General features: G+C 36.9%; 2 protein-coding genes across 3 annotated transcripts; one reads left to right on the top strand and one right to left on the bottom strand.

The window, feature by feature from the left end:
• The first annotated feature begins 11,870 nt into the window (after positions 1-11,870).
• LOC113279736 (putative F-box protein At1g32420) lies at positions 11,871-13,343 on the top strand. The gene has a single exon (XM_026528406.1). It carries the CDS (start codon positions 12,084-12,086, stop codon positions 13,341-13,343), a length of 1,260 nt encoding a protein of 419 aa, XP_026384191.1. The 5' UTR covers positions 11,871-12,083.
• Positions 13,344-14,982: 1,639 nt separating this feature from the next.
• Positions 14,983-16,939, bottom strand: LOC113277901. Of its 2 annotated transcripts, none has more exons than XM_026526871.1 (4): positions 16,774-16,939; positions 15,862-16,260; positions 15,146-15,697; positions 14,983-15,068 (listed from the first exon to the last, which is right to left on the bottom strand). In XM_026526871.1, exons 2-3 carry the CDS (start codon positions 16,238-16,240, stop codon positions 15,504-15,506), a joined length of 573 nt encoding a protein of 190 aa, XP_026382656.1. In that variant the 5' UTR covers positions 16,241-16,260; positions 16,774-16,939; the 3' UTR covers positions 14,983-15,068; positions 15,146-15,503. The 2 variants fall into 2 exon arrangements, with proteins under 2 accessions (XP_026382656.1, XP_026382655.1); XM_026526870.1 differs by having other exon boundaries at positions 15,862-16,257.
• Positions 16,940-18,865: the final 1,926 nt, after the last annotated feature.

Below are 18,865 nucleotides of genomic sequence, written 5' to 3'. Positions count from 1 at the left end.
GTATTTTCCATTTTCTAATCAATATCCTTTGCTTTTCCTTTTTTGCACATCGCAGGAGCAGGATACTCAATTTGTGTTTCTGGTACCGTCTCAGTTTGTTGCATGATAGTATCTGTGTTGGCAGCAGAAAAAGCATCTATTTGCTTGGTTACCGTTGTAGGAGGCATCATTATCCTAGAGACAGCTGGAAGAACATACTTACTGCAGGAAATGTCAAGTTCTTTGATTTTTTCCTGCTTTAACTTCCAAGCAAGACAATTTTGATCTTTATGATCAAGGATGCGACAAGAGGTACATAAATACCTTGGAACTATGGTGTATCTACATTCGACCAGGAATGGTTGATCCCTACCACTTGTAAATAAAGGAATGCATGTTGGTAAAGCTTTATGCACTGGGATTTTAATGCACACTATAACATTCTTCTTTAAAGGGTGCTTACCAAAAGGATTTTGAGCTTCGATGAGTTCTCCCATGCTGAGAGTAAGTTTCTGAAGATCCTCAAATTATGTGCATTCATTTGGGATATTGCACAAGATGAACCACAAAATTTCTTCGTCAAAAAAAAGTTGATGGTTAGCAGGACATCCTTCGACCGGTACCACTTTTAACACCATTAGGTAGCCACATACGAACCAGGGTTTCTGAGTATTGATTATGTTGAAATCCTCTTTTGATAAAAAACGGATAAGAACTTTGTTTCACTGACCATTAAATGTGATGATAGTAGGTATTGGGATAAAGGACAATTATTGCATATGTAAAAACGGATTAATGAAGTTGGATTCAAAGTTTCACAACATGCATATCCCGCCATACACCATTTCCAGTTACTATCAGCCTCAGCTAGAACAACTTTTTTGTCGATGAAAACTGGTTTGGCAAGTGTAGATGCTAAAGTTAATTTCTCATCCATTTGAGCAGAAAGGGTTTGAATATCTTGGTTCAAGCTTTGGGTATTTTCTGATGAGTTTGGGGTTTCCATTAGGCAAGATATTTGGATATATATGAATATAGTTTGACTGAGATCATTGTTCCAAGTAACTATTATAAAATACAGTTGTAGAGAAAAGAATCTCTTGTTGGTACTGTACTGATATTGATCACAGGTAATATAACTGAAAAAAGGTATGAGATGTTTATTTGTTTATGTATTTGGACCTTAAAAAAGGAATGAGAAGGTTGTTGACCATTGTCTGATAAGGTTTCAAGGGAAAATTGGTGTAAGGTAGTTGTTGATGTACTGCAAAGACTGTGTTGGGGTGGAGGTTTATCATATGGAATGTCACTTTTGTATCCATGCTTTTTGGATGCCAACATGTTAGAGCATTGCTCGGTCGAACTCGCATGCGTTGCTATCTCAAGCATGTTTGTCAATGTTAGTGATCAAAACTATAAGTCTTGATTTTTAGTCTATTAAAGCTAAGTCTCGAACAAGGATAGAAAGTGTAGTTGAGCTCAAGGACTTTATGGCGATCCATCATACAAGTAGAAGAACTACTCAAGGAACCGATGGAACTTCTCGACAAAAAGGTATGTGAAGACTTGAACATATCTATCACTCAAAAGTCTATCTACTCTATCTCATACTCTTTGAGACAAGAAGTCGTATGCTATATATATATAGACTTTGATTATACATATTTGGTATTTCGAGCCGAATATACCTCGCCTATCTATATCTCAAAATATGTGTTGGTAAGCTTTTCGCTTCGATCAAATTTATCTTTACCATGTGACGAAAGTCATGATATGTTTCAATCATCTTGAAAATTGCTTTGACGAGAAATGGTGTAACAACTATATAACGTCCTCTAAGAATGTTTCAATGATTGAAATGAGAGTTTAGATTACATAACCAATGGTGGACATAAGCAATGTTGAGGAAACAAATTTATGTATAAGTCTTATTCCTTGAACCAAAGTTTGCGAACTTTGTTGACCAAGAGAACCGGAAGAATGACGTGATCCAAGTCCGCGAACTGCCGAAGTTCTCAAACCCGAGAATTTTTTCTGGAGTTGAAAAACTACTTGCGTGTAACTAAGTTCGCGAACCCAATCCGCGAACCGGCGAAGTTCTTATTTCCGAGAATTTCTGCTGGAGTTTGTAAACTCTGCCCGGTAACTTAAGTCCGGGAACCTAGTCTGCGAACTTGAGAAGGTTATATATCTGAAGATGATTTCTGAACTTAAACTTAAAAACATAAGGAATGGATTTTGCAAACCGTGGCTATAAAAGTTCATGAACCGACTCAAGTGAATTAAATCATCTTTGCTTCAATTGTGTCTTGTGCAGTACATGAAATTTCCTTGCAATTGAACAAATCTCTAACTAGTTCATCTTGAAGTCATTTGAACTAGTTATGGTGAAGAAGAACATGGTTGATATGAAATGCTCATATGGCTAACCATTTGGTTAACTATTGTTGAACCAACGAGTGCACAAGTTTGGGTACGGTTAACAAACCTAGAAACGTACATTGTCAAGTGTGTGTAACAAGCAAAGTTTTCGATCTAACGGTTGAGAAATATTAGCTTGAATCTAAATCAGGTTTTCATATAACGGTGGATATTGATTGCTTTGTTACCAAGGTAACCTAATTGCAAACCCTGATTTGAAAGACTATATAAAGGAGACATCTAATATTGTGAAAAACTAATCCCCACACCTTACGTGTGATACTAGTTTAAGTGATAGAGTCGTTTCTCCCTTAACCTTTAATTTTCTTCTTCTGAAACCAGGTTAACGACTTAAAGACTTCATTGGGATTGTGAAGCCATACCGATACTACTTTTATAGTAGTTGTGTGATCTGATCTTGCATCTTCTATCGTACGAGTACAATCAAATTGATTGGATTGATATTAATATCTTCGATAGGCAAGATATAAAAAGTAATCACAAACATCTTTGTCTCATTGTTTGTGATTCCGCAATATATTGTTTCGCTACGATACGATTAAGATTGTTGTGAGGTGATTGATAACTCGAGGCTGTTCTTCGGGAATATAAGACCGTATTATCAATTGATTCCTGTTCACCTTGGTTATTATCAAAAGACGGAACAAAACCTTTAGGGTTTATCTGTGGGAGACAGATTGATCCTTTGATAGAATTGTCTGTGTGAGACAGATTTGTTTATTGTCAAAGCCTGCGATTTTGGGTCGTAGCAACTCTTAGTTTTGGGTGAAATCAGCTAAGGGAATCAAGTGCGCAGTATCCTGCTGGGATCAGAGGCGTAGGGAGTACAACTGTACCTTGGATCAGTGGGAGACTGATTGGGGTTAAACTACAGTCCAGTCTGAAGTTAGCTTGGAGTAGGCTAGTGTTTGTAGCGGCTTAATATAGTGTGTGTTCAATATGGACTAGGTCCCGGGGTTTTTCTGCATTTGTGGTTTCCTCGTTAACAAAATTTCTGGTGTCTGTATTATTTCTATTTGCGCACTATATTTGTTTATATAATTGAAATAATACAGGTTGTGCGTTTGAATCAATCAATTGGAAATCCGACCTTCGGTTGTTGATTGATATTGATTGATCCTTGGATATTGGTCATTGTCACCATCAAAGTTATTCCTTGTATTTGATTAGAACTCATAGTCCTTGCTTGAGTAAATCAAATCAAGAAGAGAGATATAAACTCGTTGATATACTTTTAATTGATTGAGTCTTGTTGTTTCTCTTAAAAGTATATTCGAGTTTGTCCATACAGACTGATAAGAGAAATATTAGGTGGTGTTGTTAGACCCCCGCTTTTTCAATTGGTATCAGAGCAGGCAAACACGTTCAAGACCTTACAAGTCTGTGTATGTAGCGATCTGACTCTATGGACAAGAGTACTATCTCTGATAAACGCGTCACCAGAAATAAAAGTTCCGTATTGTATATCTCAAAATAGACGAAACCTGTGTTCAAACTAGACAGACAGGCTCCGACATGTGTTTTCCCGATTTTCCTTCAAAAGAGTCTTTCTCTCTAATTGAACGAGAAACAACCAAAGAGTGTGAAATTATTATGTTAAAGTTCAGGATGATCGGTTGAAACAACATGTCAAAATCCTTCTTGGATAAATAAGAGAATATCATTCCAAAAACTCTGAAGCTTTGCCTTTATCTCTTCTTAAGGCAAGTCTTGAAAAGGATATCTTGGAAATTAAACATTGCTTGAGAAAGCTCTCAATTCAAGGATGTTTCAGAAAGTTCTCTAGACGTCATCAATTACTACTGTGACTGAGAAAGATCCAGAAGAAAAATCAGTGTCCTCTTCTTGTGTAAAAGACGTGCCTATACCTTCTTGTCAAAAATGGTGCACATCACATGAAGAGAGGAAATCCTCACAGAATATTAAGATAGTACTTTCTAACGTTCATAAAGTGTGTCCTTGTCATGTTTCAAGAAGACCAGTCAGGCAAATGAGAAACTCCAGGAAAGTCATTTCTATGAGTTCCTTAAATGCTCTGACTCAGAATGAATGTCTTCACAATCTAAGAGAATATCACAATCTTCCTATCTTAAAAAGGGGAGTTAATGATACATTCAATGCGAACAATATATTAGGAAAAAGCCGATTTCCTTCAGGTAAGAGTCAATTCTCTGAGTCATATTTTTGTAAGGATGAATTTTATGATTTCCATTCACATCATAATGGTTTTCCTCCAACAGTTCGTAAAGAAAAGGATTACCAAGAGCAATGTTCATTTAATGAGCCAATGGCTCGTACTTGTGTTAAATAATCACAAGGTTGAAATCTCACTTGTGAAATCCTAACTAAGTGAGAATTGTTTAGGTATACTTCTTGAAAAGTGTCACTGATTATTTAGCTAATCTCTTATCGTTCTTAGATGGATAATTAGTCAAACACTTTTACATGAGTATTTCTTTGTTTTTTTATTGTTTTTGGCTTTGCTTTCAAATGTGGTTTTGAATTCTAAAAGGCATGGACTTTCTCATGCGGGGTTTGTGAACCATCCTCTTACGGGTACACAATTGGTTTTGAGGTCTCTTATGGACCAAGCTTGTGAACCCTAAGTTTCTCGAATCTTAGTTATATACCCATCCTATTGAGTTGAATTTCTCACTCTAAGATTCTTATTATCAATGACTTCTTTTTCCTGCTCTTGGGATTTACCTGAAGACTTTGTTGATAATGCGGTATATTTTGAATTCGATAAAGAGAAGAGAACCTTTGTTGAAGTTGAAGGATCTTTTCCTCAATCTCCTGTTTCTTATTCGGATATAGAGGAGGTTTAAGAGATTTCGTCAGATGTAGTTCTTGACTTCCTAAAGAACCTTGAGGATGCAAAACAACAACTTGTTGGTACAATAAAGTGTCTTGATGTGGAAAGAACCGAGTTGAAAAAGGTTAAATCTGACCTTGTTCTCATGAAGAACCGTGTTAAGGAACTTCCCAAAAAGGATTTTTTCTCCAAAGGTGCATAGGATGCTGTCATTCACATGCTTGAAAACCTTAAGACTCATGAGGATCCAGAACCGTCTATATGATCTTAGTTCGTGTTCGAAATAGCATTGGAGTCTGTTTTCCTTTAGCTTGCTTTATTTGTTTCCTAGTATGTCTTCTTTTTGGCTTAGTTGGAAGAATAACTAGTGCTTTGAATAGCAATGATTGTGACTACACATAGCTATTATTATTTTTTTCATATTCTTGTTCTTTTTTAGGTTTATCGGTTTAAATTCTAAAAATATTTGTAGGATGATGTTTTTGCAGTATTTAATCTTTATGATTTGTTATATTGTAATTTGTTATGGGATATTGGTGTTTACGTCCGTGAACTCTGTTTGTCCTATACTTTGTCAAAAGTAAAGTCGTTCGTGATTAGTATTCTCGTACTGATAAAAGAATGAATAGACTTTTGACAAATACAAAAGTTAAGCCTATATTGTCAAATATTTTGATGGAAGATAGGTTAAAATCTTTTGTTTTTAAGGATTATGTCTATTAATATCGTTATGCAAATAGTGATGGGAAGATAGAACGAATCCTTGTGTATTCCGCAGTATTGATCATCCCTGATCCATATTTTATGTATTATTGTGAGGCTCCGTAATGTATCTTATGTTGAGCACTATACGACCAAGTTGATTTTTTAGATTATTTAGTGTTCCGTGAGATATGATATGTAGAGCATATTAAACTAAATTAATCATCTTGTTTGGTTATTTAGTTATTGCTCCGTAAGTTTTATTATGTCGAGCAAAACAAATGACAATTAAATTGATTACATTTGTAATTAGTTTGGTTGTGTATTCCAATTAGATTAATTATGGGTTCTCTTGTAATTAATTTAGTTGAGTATTTTCGTGTCTCCATAAGTTCTCTTATGTTGAGCACAATCAATTGAATTGATCATTTTTTGTGTTTAATTTGATTGCGTATTCCGATTAAATTAATCATGGGTTTACTTATGATTAATTTGATTGAGTTTTTGGATATAAGAAATAATTCTTATGGTTTTTGGTGTCCAGTAAAAATCCTTCTTTTCTTTCGAAATTAAGGTCGCTCTTGTTGTTATTTCGGGAATGACATCAAATGGGGGAGAGTTCTTTTGAACTTGTGCTTAATGGTCATATCTTTAGGGGTGTGTGGCTGTGTAATTTTAGAGGGGTTATCTTGTATCTTTAAACTCCTTGATGAATGCATTTAGCTTAGGCTTTATGATTGTATCTAAATTAGTTGGTATGTATTTTTTTTCCTTTTGTCATGAAATGTCTCTTTCGGAAATTTCATTATGATCCCGTTCTTGTATCTTTGCCAATTTTATTGACAAAAAGGGGGAGAATTAATATGTAGTTCACACTACAAATACATATGGTTTTCGGATCATTGTGTAAGGGGGAGTGGTTTCCATGTGAGATGGAGTATTGACTAAGGCGGAGTGATACATATCACCATAGTATTATTGTTGAAGTTGTGATACAATTGAACTATGTGTAATAATACTATGACACTGTATAACAATGATCGAGAACTATGTTTTCTCATTGTTATATCTATGGATCTTCAACAACGGTGACGCTAAACTTACAACCTTTGGGATCATTGGAGTACTTGGAAGTGACGAAGATTTCGAGGAATGTTGAAGATTAGACATGTGGAATAGGATCTACCAAAGTTTCTTTATTTTATATTCCATATATATTTATAGTTTTGTCACTAAAATTGACAAAGGGGAAGATTGTTAGAGCATTGCTCGGTCGAACTTGCATGCGTTGCTATCTCAAGCATGTTTGTCAATGTTAGTGATCAAAACTATAAGTCTTGATTTCTAGTCTATTATAGCTAAGTCTCGGACTAGGATAGAAAGTGTAGTTGAGCTGAAGGACTTCATGGCGATCCATCATACAAGTAGAAGAACTACTCAAGGAACCGGTGGAACTTCTCGACAAAAAGGTATGTGAAGACTTGAACTTATCTATAACTCAAAAGTATATCTACTCTATCTCCTACTCTTTGAGACAAGAAGTCGTATGCTATATATATAGACTTTGATTATACACATTTGGTATTTTGAGCCGAGTATACCTCGCCTATGTATATCTCGAAATATATGTTGGTAAGCTTTTCGCTTCAATCAAGTTTATCTTTACCATGTGACGAAAGTCATGATATGTTTCAATCATCTTGAAAACTGCTTTGACGAGAAATGGTGTAACAACTGCATAACGTCCTCTAAGAATGTTTCAATGATTGAAATGAGAGTTTAGATTACATAACTAATAGTGGACATAAGCATTTTTGAATAAACACATTTATGTATAAGTCCTATTCCTTGAACCAAAGTTTGCAAACTTTGTTGATCAAGAGAACCAGAAGAATGGCGTGAGCCAAGTCTGCGAAATCAGTCCGCGAACTGCCGAAGTTCTCAAACCCGAGAATTTCTGCTGGAGTTGACAAACTACTTGCGTGTAATTAAGTCCACAAACTCAGTACGCGAACCCAGTCTGCGAACCGGCGAAGTTCTCATTCCCGAGAATTTCTACTGGAGTTTGTAAACTCTGCCCGGTAACTTAAGTCCGCGAACCTAGTCTGCGAACTTGAGAAGGTTATATATCTGAATATTATTTATGAACTTAAACTTAAAAATATTAAGGAATGCAGTTTGCAAACCGTGGCTATAAAAGTTCATGAACCGATTCAAGTGAATCAAATCATCTTTGCTTCAATTGTGTCTTGTGCAGTACATGAAATTTCCTTGCAATTGAACAACTCTATAACTAGTTCATCTTGAAGTCATTTGAACTAGTTATGGTGAAGAAGAACATGGTTGATACGAAATGCTCATATGGCTAACCATTTGGTTAACTATTGTTGAATCAACAAGTGCATACGTTTGGCTACGGTTAACAAACCTAGAAACGTGCATTGTCAAGTGTGTTTAACAAGCTAAGTTTTCGATCTAACGGTTGAGAAATATTAGCTTGAATCTAAATCAGGTTTTCATCTAACGATGGATATTGATTGCTTTGTTACTAAGGTAACCTAATTGCAAACCCTGATTTGAAAGACTATATAAAGGAGACATCTAGTATTGTGAAAAACTAATCCCCACACCTTACGTGTGATACTAGTTTGCGTGCTAGAGTCGTTTCTCCTTTAACCTTTGGTTTTCTTCTTCTAAAACCAGGTTAACGACTTAAAGACTTCATTGGGATTGTGAAGCCAGACCGATACTACTTTTGTCGTAGTTGTGTGATCTGATCTTGCATATTCTATCGTACGAGTACAACCAGATTGATTGGCTTGAGATTGACATCTCCGATAGGCAAGATACAAAAAGTAATCACAAACATCTTCGTCCCATTGTTTGTGATTCCGCAACATCTTGTTTCGCTACCATACGATTAAGATTGTTGTGAGGTGATTGATAACTCTAGGTTGTTCTTCGGGAATATAAGACCGGATTATCAATTGGTTCATGTTCACCTTGGTTATTATCAAAAGACGGAACAAAACCTTCAGGGTTTATCTGTGGGAGACAGATTGATCCTTTGATAGACTTGTCTGTGTGAGACATATTTGTTTATTGTCAAAGCCTGCGATTTTAGGTCGTAGAAACTCTTAGTTGTGGGTGAGATCAGCTAAGGGATTCAAGTGTGCAGTATCCTGCTGGGATCAGAGGATTAGGGAGTACAACTGTACCTTGGATCGGTGGGAGACTGACTGGGGTTCAACTACAGTCCAGTCCGAAGTTAGCTTGGAGTAGGCTAGTATCTGTAGCGGCTTAATACAGTATGTGTTCAATCTGGACTAGGTCCCGGGGTTTTTATGCATTTGCGGTTTCCCCGTTAACAAAATTTCTGGTGTCTGTGTTATTTCTATTTACGCATTATATTTGTTTATATAATTGAAATAATACAAGTATGCGTTTGAATCAATCAATTGGAAATCCGACCTTCGGTTGTTGATTGATATTGATTGATCCTTGGTTATTGGTCTTTGGTACCATCCAAGTTATTCTTTGTATTTGATTAGAACTCGCAGTCCTTGCTTGAGTAAATCAAATCAAGAAGTGAGATATAAACTCGTTGATATACTTTTAATTGATTGAGTCTTGTTGATTCTCTTAAAAGTATATTCGAGTTTGTCTATACAGATTGCTAAGCGAAATATTGGGTGGTGTTGTTAGACCCCCGCTTTTTCACAATAGTTTTAAGGTATTCACGTGAGATTGATGATGATAAATCCAAGTGAGGACAAACCAAAAAATACAGTGTTGTCTTTCCTGGGGTAGAGGAGAGTGGTAAAATCTAATGTAGTATGTGGTAGGTGGATAATTAGTGGGTTGGTTTTTTGTTTGAAGGACATAGGTATGGTAGCACAAACTGCCAAATGTAATAATAGAAGTAGGGAGGTAGAATGGGTAGTAAAGATGTGGAAGGGATGGGGGGTGATTTAGGTTGAAGTTGATGGGTTTGAAGGGTTTGTTGTGGTTCAATAGATGTCATAGAATTGGTTTTATAGCTAGTAACCCATCTGACAGACATGCCCCAGACCGCAATGGTGCCTCTCGACTAGTGTTGCGTTCTTCTAATCTGCATAAAACACAAAATTTTAATTAGACCCAATAACACTTCGTAGAAGTTAGGTGACCTACCAATGCACCACTTGAAGGCAGTTCCATGGGAAATTATGGGTAATGAAGAGGTTAGGTATTGAAAATAGGGATTTATAGGGTAATTATGATGAGGAAGTTGAATGCAGCATGCATGGCTTTGAAGGGGCATGAGGAGCCAAACGACGAGACTGATAACCAAAGACCATAAATGGCAGTTAATGAATGCATTTTTGCCTTTAAAAGGATGGTTTTTTGCAGGATTAGCACAACCATTAACAATTTTACCAGAAGAAAGAAAAATTAGATATATGGTCTCTAAATATGGCAAGTTCCAGTAACCCCATTCCGACCATTGTTGCACCTTCTGATCAATACTAATTAGCTAAAACCCAAGATTTTTCACTACAAATGGAAGAATTGCAGCAATTGAGAGATGAAATTCAAGGTGAGATAAACCGGCGAGCAAGTGAAGAGGCACAACGCCAAAGAGAGGAGAATGAGAAAAAGAGAAGATAAGAGGAAGAAACTAAGTCACTCTTTTGTGCGTGGTTACCACACCATTTCGCACGAGTTGATCGGAAGGTGGAGGAGCGATCTGAAAGCTATCAGAAAGGTCCCAAGTATGGTAGTGCGACAGAAAGTGACTCAGAAAGAAGATCTGATGCAAGATTCGAGTACCCCTTGGAAGAGATAAATACCAGTGGGGATGATTTTTCTGCTGCTGAAGATAAGAGGAAGATGGAGAAATATCTTGATTGGAAGTTGCCAAGGCGTTTTGAGTTTGAAAGACCCAATCCCAAGATATTTGCCAGAACCATGCAGGAAGGAGAGCCCAGGGTTGAGAAGACAGATCCCATGATAATTCACCCTCGAGTTGCTCAATCCGGTGATTCTAATGAGGAGCTTCCTGAAGCAACCAGTGGAAGATGATGAAAGTTCGTCATCAGGGGATAGTGATACATCCCCTGCTTCATCAGATAGCAGCTATAGTGAATTTTATGAAGATGATGAGGAAGATTGGGGTTACTTTGATAAGGACTATTAAAGTTCTCCTCTGGGGTATAGAGGGATGCCAGGTTTTCATACTTTGAAAAAAGTTTGATTATGATTAACAATTTTTTTCCAAAATGGCTGCCTCTATGCTTGCTCTTAGTCTTTTGAATTTTCCTTCTGATATTGGTAAGCTTCTTGTTTTTGTGAATGTTATTTCGGACGGTGTTGTTTTTGTTTTTGCGGTGAGTCTGTGAACAGGTGGTATGTTCCAGGGGAATTTTTTGGTGATGATGTATAAAATCTATAGGGGTTGTAGGAGTTCCAAGTTTGTGATGGTGATTTAAAGGAACTGAAAATTGGGTAATGTTACTCTGATGAACTTGTTTTAAGGAAGGACGATGGTAGTTTATCGTTTTTTTTTTGGTAAGATTGAGAGATAGGTGGGTTTGTGGTACTGGAAAAGAATTTGGGAACTCTTCTTGTAATGCTTTATGAGCTGAATTCTATTTAATTCAAGAATGTTTAAGTAGTGCTTGAAACTTCTATTACTAAATTTCGAAACTGTTTGAACTTTTTTAGAAATTCTAGTGAGAAAGGACAAAGATCTGTAAATGATATAATTGCAAAGAATGATAACAATGAAAGAAAGGAATTGTTGAGGATTAGCAACAGTGAAACTGAGATAAACAAATTTTCCCTTCACACATGGGAGCTTTATTTGTCTACAGTAAATTCAGATATGATTATTTGACCAAGCCTTTCTCCAGATTTTTGATCCCGAGTGTAATAAACCACGGGTCCCACATATGCGCCTTACCGACCCAAATGGCAGAGAGTTTGATCTCGTCGGTGCATTTCCCAATCGGGACGTTTTGCAGGAATATGGGTCGGTAAGTGTAGCAGCGCCCAAATAAATTAGGGTTTTAGTTGGAGGCTCTTATTCAACTACATCATTTGTCACGAAAAATAAAAACCCTTCAGTTTTGCTTCAGAAATCACCCAATTCATCTCCAACATTATGGCATCATCGAAAACCAGGAAGCAGAAAAAGAGCCGCAGCGGTCATGTTTCAATCGGAGTAGACTTAGTATGCGACATACTTAGCAGACTCCCAGTGAAAACTCTACTGCGATTCAAGTGCGTCAGCAAGCAGTGGTTATCTTTAATCCAGCATGATTCATACTTTATTGATTTACACCATGCTCGATCAAAATCACGCCCATGCTTCCTTTTCGCCATGGCAGTACCACAAGATTCTGATATCTGGAATTATTATCACACAAACGAAACAAGCGTCGTACCTAGGATTTTTAATCGGACGACCGTGGTGGGATTTGATCCTTCCTTTTTTGTTCGGTATTTAAAACCTGTAAACGGTTTGCTGTGTGTCATTGAATTCATTGGTATTAAAATATACAATATCACCACTCGAAAGTCAACTCCGTTGATCGTTACAACAGACCATCTTCTTCGTCGTCCAGTCTATCAATTTGGATTCGACCCTGCCACCAAGGAACACAAAGTGATTTGTATATGGACTTCATACGGTGAGCAACATAAGCAAGGTTCCGCTTGTTTGGGTTGCCAGGTACTGACTGTAGGTGAAAATAGCACCTGGAGGATGATTGATGAAGGCGTACCTGACAATTACCATATTAAGGAAGACGCGTCTGTCTATGCCAATGGTTCTATATATTGGATCACCGCGGAGTTTATGAATAGCCTTAACAGTGAAGAGAAAGTCATAGTGGCATTTCATGTTGGACACGAGAAGTTCAGAAAGATCATTGTCCCTCAATTCGCGACGCTTGACTATGATTTGCATAATCCAGCTATTAAACTATTAGAAGTGAATGATCGTTTAGCTCTGTTATATAGACTACATGGTGGCAGTACTGTCAAGCTATGGATACTTGATGGCACTGGGGATGAAGGTAAGAAGTATATAAGCACTGGCGACATTGGAAGTTGTATCCACTCAAGGACTGAACTAACTATAAACTTACCTTTTCAATGGGGTATTACACGCTGCGTGGAGTTTCTACCGATCCCAGGAACGGAGGAAATTCTCATGGAAAGCTATGAAAGACATGGACCTGGAGTACGGTTCAAAAGGAATCCGTTTTTCTCCCTTCATTCTTACAACTGGAAAAGCATGACTTTGAAGGAGGAATCCGTTGAGCGCCACACCTCAATTCCTGTACTTAGACACGAGAAGAGAATTAAATTTGTATCCTCGGCATACTTTGAAAGTCTCTTTCCTGTTATGAGGAAGTAGTAGCTGAAGTCAGTAAGCATGCGCCACACTCCACCTCCAGCGGTACCTTTCACTCAATCCAGAGGTAATTGCAATGTTTTGTTCTCATTTTCTTACACTTGATGCTGATGTGCGTTTGTAGTTCTTTGCATTCATAAGTACGATCTTAACAAACTCTTTTATTCGTCAGAATTATGGCATTTGAGAAATGAAATATGTAGTAATACTGTCAGGACGGATGCAGTAATGGGATTTTCCATCCCAGCTAATAGAACAAGCTGATCAAAAAAGGGTGCGCAAAAAATCAGCCGTCATTCGAAGAGAACCCATAACACAAGATACAAAACATAGATAAGGTTTGGTTCTTGAGAAAAAGATATTCATCAGTTCAGCAAAAAAATATGCAGCCCACAACCAGTTAGTTGTTCAAGTGAAACAACACTCCAAGCTCAGGAAGCGATTCCATATTATTTTCATGTTGTCTTCAAGCATCTTCGCCAGTTGGTCCTTTTCCAAATTGTCTGCCTGAAACAATGTTGAAAAATTCACATTACCATTTGTAAGTATAACAACACTACATTTTCTTTCAGAAACATAAAAGAATTCCATTCTATGATGAACATGACAATACTACTAAGCACTAGCTAATAGCTATAAGATACAAATTTCCAGATTGTGTTCTGCCCATCAACGTATCTTTCAGTGTTGCCTTACTTCAACTACATGATGCGGTCATAGCACATTGCAGCCTAGTTTTTTTTTCTCTTGGTTTCAGGCCCACCGTTCTTTAAAGCTAACCATAGACCACAGCCTAGTTTTAATCACCCTTCTGATAATACTAACTACATTTTCTCTGAAGCAAATTCTTGTTCTCTATGCATTTACACAATGACAGACTATTAATGAGGCCTCAAATCATATTGATTTGGCTGACAGTCAATGTTAATTAGGAGTAAGACCAAATCAAACCATTAAAAATATTAGGCTAGTACTGACCTTCAATTTTTCAGATATGCCAGGCATCTTCAGAACTACATGATTTGTTACTTCTGCAGTTGAAGTGATAAACTCATATCGATCTGCTTCGTTTAATTTGACCCTGATGAATGAATTTTTGTACGCTGTCGATGTCGCGTGTCCCATCCCCACGACTCGGTATCTACCTTCAAAAGACTCATTTCCAAGGGGAAACCTCAAACCCCTCTTTTCATTTTGATCTACAACTGCAGACTTTATGAGTTTTTCCAAGTCATGATTCTCTTCATCCGACAAAATACAAAAAAAAAAGAAGGTTGTATGAAGTAGATAGAATGCTGCTTATAAAACTCCGGACACAGAATATGTAAATATAGAGAAATCAGAACTTCAAGTTATCAAGAGTTATCAAGGAAGGACGACTCTTACGGTGGGTTCAGTTATGATCTTCCTAGTAGAAAGCATCAATCTCAGGTCCAGATCCTTCTCCATGCATGCCTGTTTGCTTCGATCTAAGAATACAAAGAATCTCAATCAAAATTGCTCCAGCATGTTTGCCTTGTGTTTTAACTAATCCAAGTGATATTACAAGTTAATAAAGGAATTGAAAATATACGTGAGACTGTAATTGACCATCAATTCGACCATAAATAATTCACATATAAAGTATGTTTACAAGTCTTGTCTTGCCTTTCGAAGCTCGAGTCCACCAACTCCAGTTGCAGTGCACTTGCAAGAAAGAGATACATCTGGACAGGATTTATCAGCAACCTAAATGAAATATAATCTGCGTAAGTATTCATATGAATGCCAAGCACAGCTGAAACAAAGAGCTGGTGAAAATTTACCCTGACATAGTAATACTCTTTTTCTTCTTCCAAATCAACTCCAATTTCAGTAAAAACCGCGTTAAGCACTGAATCTGTAAACGACTTAGGAACACTTGTACTAATATTCTTCTCATTTGACCGAAAGAAGCTTCGTATTCTGATCTGTCTCGAAGTGTATCCACATTGAACCAAGGTTTCCTTCATCGATCGTCATTGTTACATACAAGAAAGGGCAGTTAGAAGCAAAACAACTGATATGTTCAGTTGATTTCCTCGAATTAAAAGCTACCGAATATTTAAGCCATAAATAACTTGAATTTTCCAAAAAAATCTGTCACATGAACATTATGTAAGTCATTAATTCATGGCCAAAGAATCAAGGTAGGAAACTTATCGTATGAAACAAAATTTTGCCAAATCGAGCCACAAAACTTATCTTTCCTTCCTCAAACTCTTGGGAACTCCCTTCGACCCTCTCATTTTGAAAAGCAAGAAGGTTGGGAAATATCTGCTCAGCCACAGATATCAAAGGATTCTCTATGGAGCTGTTCTTGTTTAGCTCATTCGTTCCTTTTAATGAAACAAAACGGATCAATTGCATGTCAATAGAAATAAACAAAAATTGAAATGATAACCATTTAGCAATGAGTAAGCGGGTGAGGATGGTTCATTAAAGTTATGATGTCTACTAAAATCATGTGATTATCAAAGTAGATCAAAAATATTATGCACACCTGTTTTTTTACGGGAAGAAACTAGAACATATGGGATACTTCCGTGACTTCCGGGTTCTTTATATAAACTGGATTTGGATGTAATGTGCTCCAGTCTAATTGCACCAGGGTACTGATGCTCTTCTTCTTCGGTAGAATCAAAGATGCACAATCTAGAATGGCAACTCTTAGCATTATAAGCATACCTTCCACCTAATGAAGCAACCTTACCTCTCGTCATAGCCCTCTGTGACTTACGTGACTCAGATTTATAACTTCCTGACAGGTTCAGATTTTGCTGAAACTTATGAACAAGTGATCGTGAATTGGGTGATGACCCCTCGAGGGCCTTGGCACCATCCTTCAACTGTCTCTTGTGCGGAGGGATGTAGTTCGCCATAACTTCAAAGTTCTTCTCTGCTTAAGAATCATAACAAAAGATTGGAATTAACACATACATAACTAAGCAGGGACAAGTCTAAATGTTGGAACTTAGGAGAAGCTTCTTATGTTCTAAGTATTAAGACAAACCGTGACAGAAACAGGGGTTTATTTTGTCACCTTGATTTGGAGTAACTAGCTAGTAATCAACAAGCACCCATGCAATCAAGTTTGGCGAAACAGTGATCATAGTTGAGCAATTACAAATCAGGTTATTTGGGAATTGAGTTTCTTTATACAAACTAGCACTCAAACAACAAATCTATAGAAAAACAATCTGCATGTGTGTTCCAAAGAATCAAAAAGAAAAGAAAAAAACAGCATTTCTAAATTTTCTACCAAATTTATCATCAGAAATCTGCTAAAATATTGTATGTGAACTATATTAAAAAAGAAAAAAAAAGACGCAAGGAAAATAATAATTTCTTTGAGGAAAACAAAAATAAGTGAAGATCTATATGCAGTTGAGTAAGAATTTAAGAAACCACCAACCTGCAAATTCTTAGACTCAAAGAGTAGGAGACCGGAAACTAAGAAGTATGCACAAAACTGTTCATGCAAATTGTGAAAAGGGGAAATGAAGAGTTTCTTATGTAAATAATAGTCATGCAAGCCACCTTTTTATTTAGTCTCTCACATTCTCAGTATTCCGAGGCAAGGAAACTCAAAACATTTTTAAACTCAATTACAAATCACGGAAGCTATCGGGGGTACTAGTTTGCTTGTGGGTATACCAAATCCTGATCAATTGACGTTTTGTCTTATAGATTTAGTACACCCCCGAAATATTTGGGTAACCCCGATTGGAACATTGTTAAAATCTTAGTTTCAGAGTAAAGCGAGTACCAGACAGTGATGTGAGTGACAGTGTAACTATGACCTCACCCCTGAAATAAGAGTGTGACTTCACCTTGAAACATGAGTCCGACGGTTGCCTTCATCATTTTGCTATGGACCTTGGCTAGTCTCATAGGTTTAACCAACCGAGAGAAATTTTGAATTTTTTCTTCCGTGAATAAATTGAACGGCGGCTGTGAAATTGGCCACACTGCCAACTTAACACCATATTTCCAGGCAAAATAATAAGAGATGATCATTTTACTGACATGGACACCATGTTATCACAACATCATAGTCCGCACAGGAACAAGGGTGTGCCTCCATAGAAGAAAAATAAGTTCATTGTCCAAACCTTTTGACTTGTAGTTGGCAAAATCGGTTCTCTCTTTTGTCGGCATTGCTAATTGGTGCCACATTATTGGAGATGACAGTGCATATAAAGACGGAGCTTATTTATATGGATTTCGATATCCTCGAAGGTAGCACCCATGACTTTCCTATGCTCTTATCTAGCAGCCATGATTTTTAGCTAGTCCCCGTGATCATGAATCTTGATCATTTTGATTATTTTAGCCAGTTATTTGGGTTTTCAATTAGCAAGCCTCTAATATACTTTAACAGTTAGGCCAACTTGTGGAGTCTACTACTCGTACCACCTTAGTAAAAGCTGCCTCGCCTTTCTAGTGGCGGCTATATATAATTGGCTGTTTTTCCTATAGAAGTGGGATTAAGAAGTGATTTCTATGGGAGGAATCTTTCCTTTAAATCGATGACGTGGGTAGCAGGCTTAGGATGCACTTTTTTTCATCCCACGGGTTATCGTGATTTTTGCTTTTGTGAGAGAGAGGGGGTGGGACCCACCTTAACCCACCCCCTACAAGCCCGCCGAACCATAAGGAAATCTGATTTTTCCCCCTTGTCGGGACACACCGTGGGACCAGCCCGCAGTGAGTGTACCATTTTCCTTTTTTTGGGTTGAAAATGAAAAATAAAGGTAAGCTTACAAAATCGATATATAAAATCATTTTCCTATCTAGCATGGCACCGTGGATTTACTTGGGTGTCCTAGTAATGGATAAATTACTAAGTTACTCTATTTAAATTACTTAAAAACCCTTCATCTAACTTTAATCAAAATAAAAAATCATATTCATTCCTAACATAATCTAATTATTATCAAGCCTAGGACTGCACATGGGTCGGTTTGGGTCGGTTTTGGCCTCACCCACCACCCAACCCACTGATGGCGGGTAACAAAAGTTGTCACCCGCAACCGACCCAACATCACAATGGGTCGGTGATGGATTTTCAAATGATGTTGTAGTTGTGGTAAAAACTGGGTTCTTTTCAGACTTGTGAAGGAAATAATTTCTTAGATTTAAATTTAAACAGGCAAATAAATTTTGTTTGAAAACTTTAGGGAAAAACAACAAGACTTGGATTCCACCATTGACCCATTATTTGATAATTTCTAATAATTAATATTCATGCAATTTTTCTTTTAGAGTGATTCTAATATTATGCCTTTTGTAGATTTTTGAAGTAATAAATGTAAACACCAAGCATGAAACATCAAGAGTCTTAAACTAAGCATGCTCCATCAAAATGAATCACAATTATTCAATAAAAATCAATTTTCCAATAAAAATTCCATGCAAATAATCATGTAATAATATTGCAAATAAATAATAAAGTTAGAATTATACCATAAATAAGGACCAATGGCTTCCTCCGTCGCCTTGGC

Source organism: Papaver somniferum, chromosome 5, assembly GCF_003573695.1.
Source record: "Papaver somniferum cultivar HN1 chromosome 5, ASM357369v1, whole genome shotgun sequence".
Classification (NCBI taxonomy): domain Eukaryota; kingdom Viridiplantae; phylum Streptophyta; class Magnoliopsida; order Ranunculales; family Papaveraceae; genus Papaver; species Papaver somniferum.
The sequence above is the reverse complement of the archived record's forward strand: the minus strand, read 5'-3'. Positions and strand labels throughout refer to the sequence as shown.

Excerpts from the sequence above, each read along its gene's own strand:
- LOC113279736 (XM_026528406.1), top strand. The coding sequence starts at position 12,084 with ATGGCATCATCGAAAACCAGGAAGCAGAAAAAGAGCCGCAGCGGTCAT.
- LOC113277901 (XM_026526871.1), bottom strand. The coding sequence starts at position 16,240 with ATGGCGAACTACATCCCTCCGCACAAGAGACAGTTGAAGGATGGTGCC. Across the intron at positions 15,698-15,861 it reads TTCTTCCCGTAAAAAAACAG|GAACGAATGAGCTAAACAAG; the intron begins GTGTGCATAATA and ends TTTCATTAAAAG.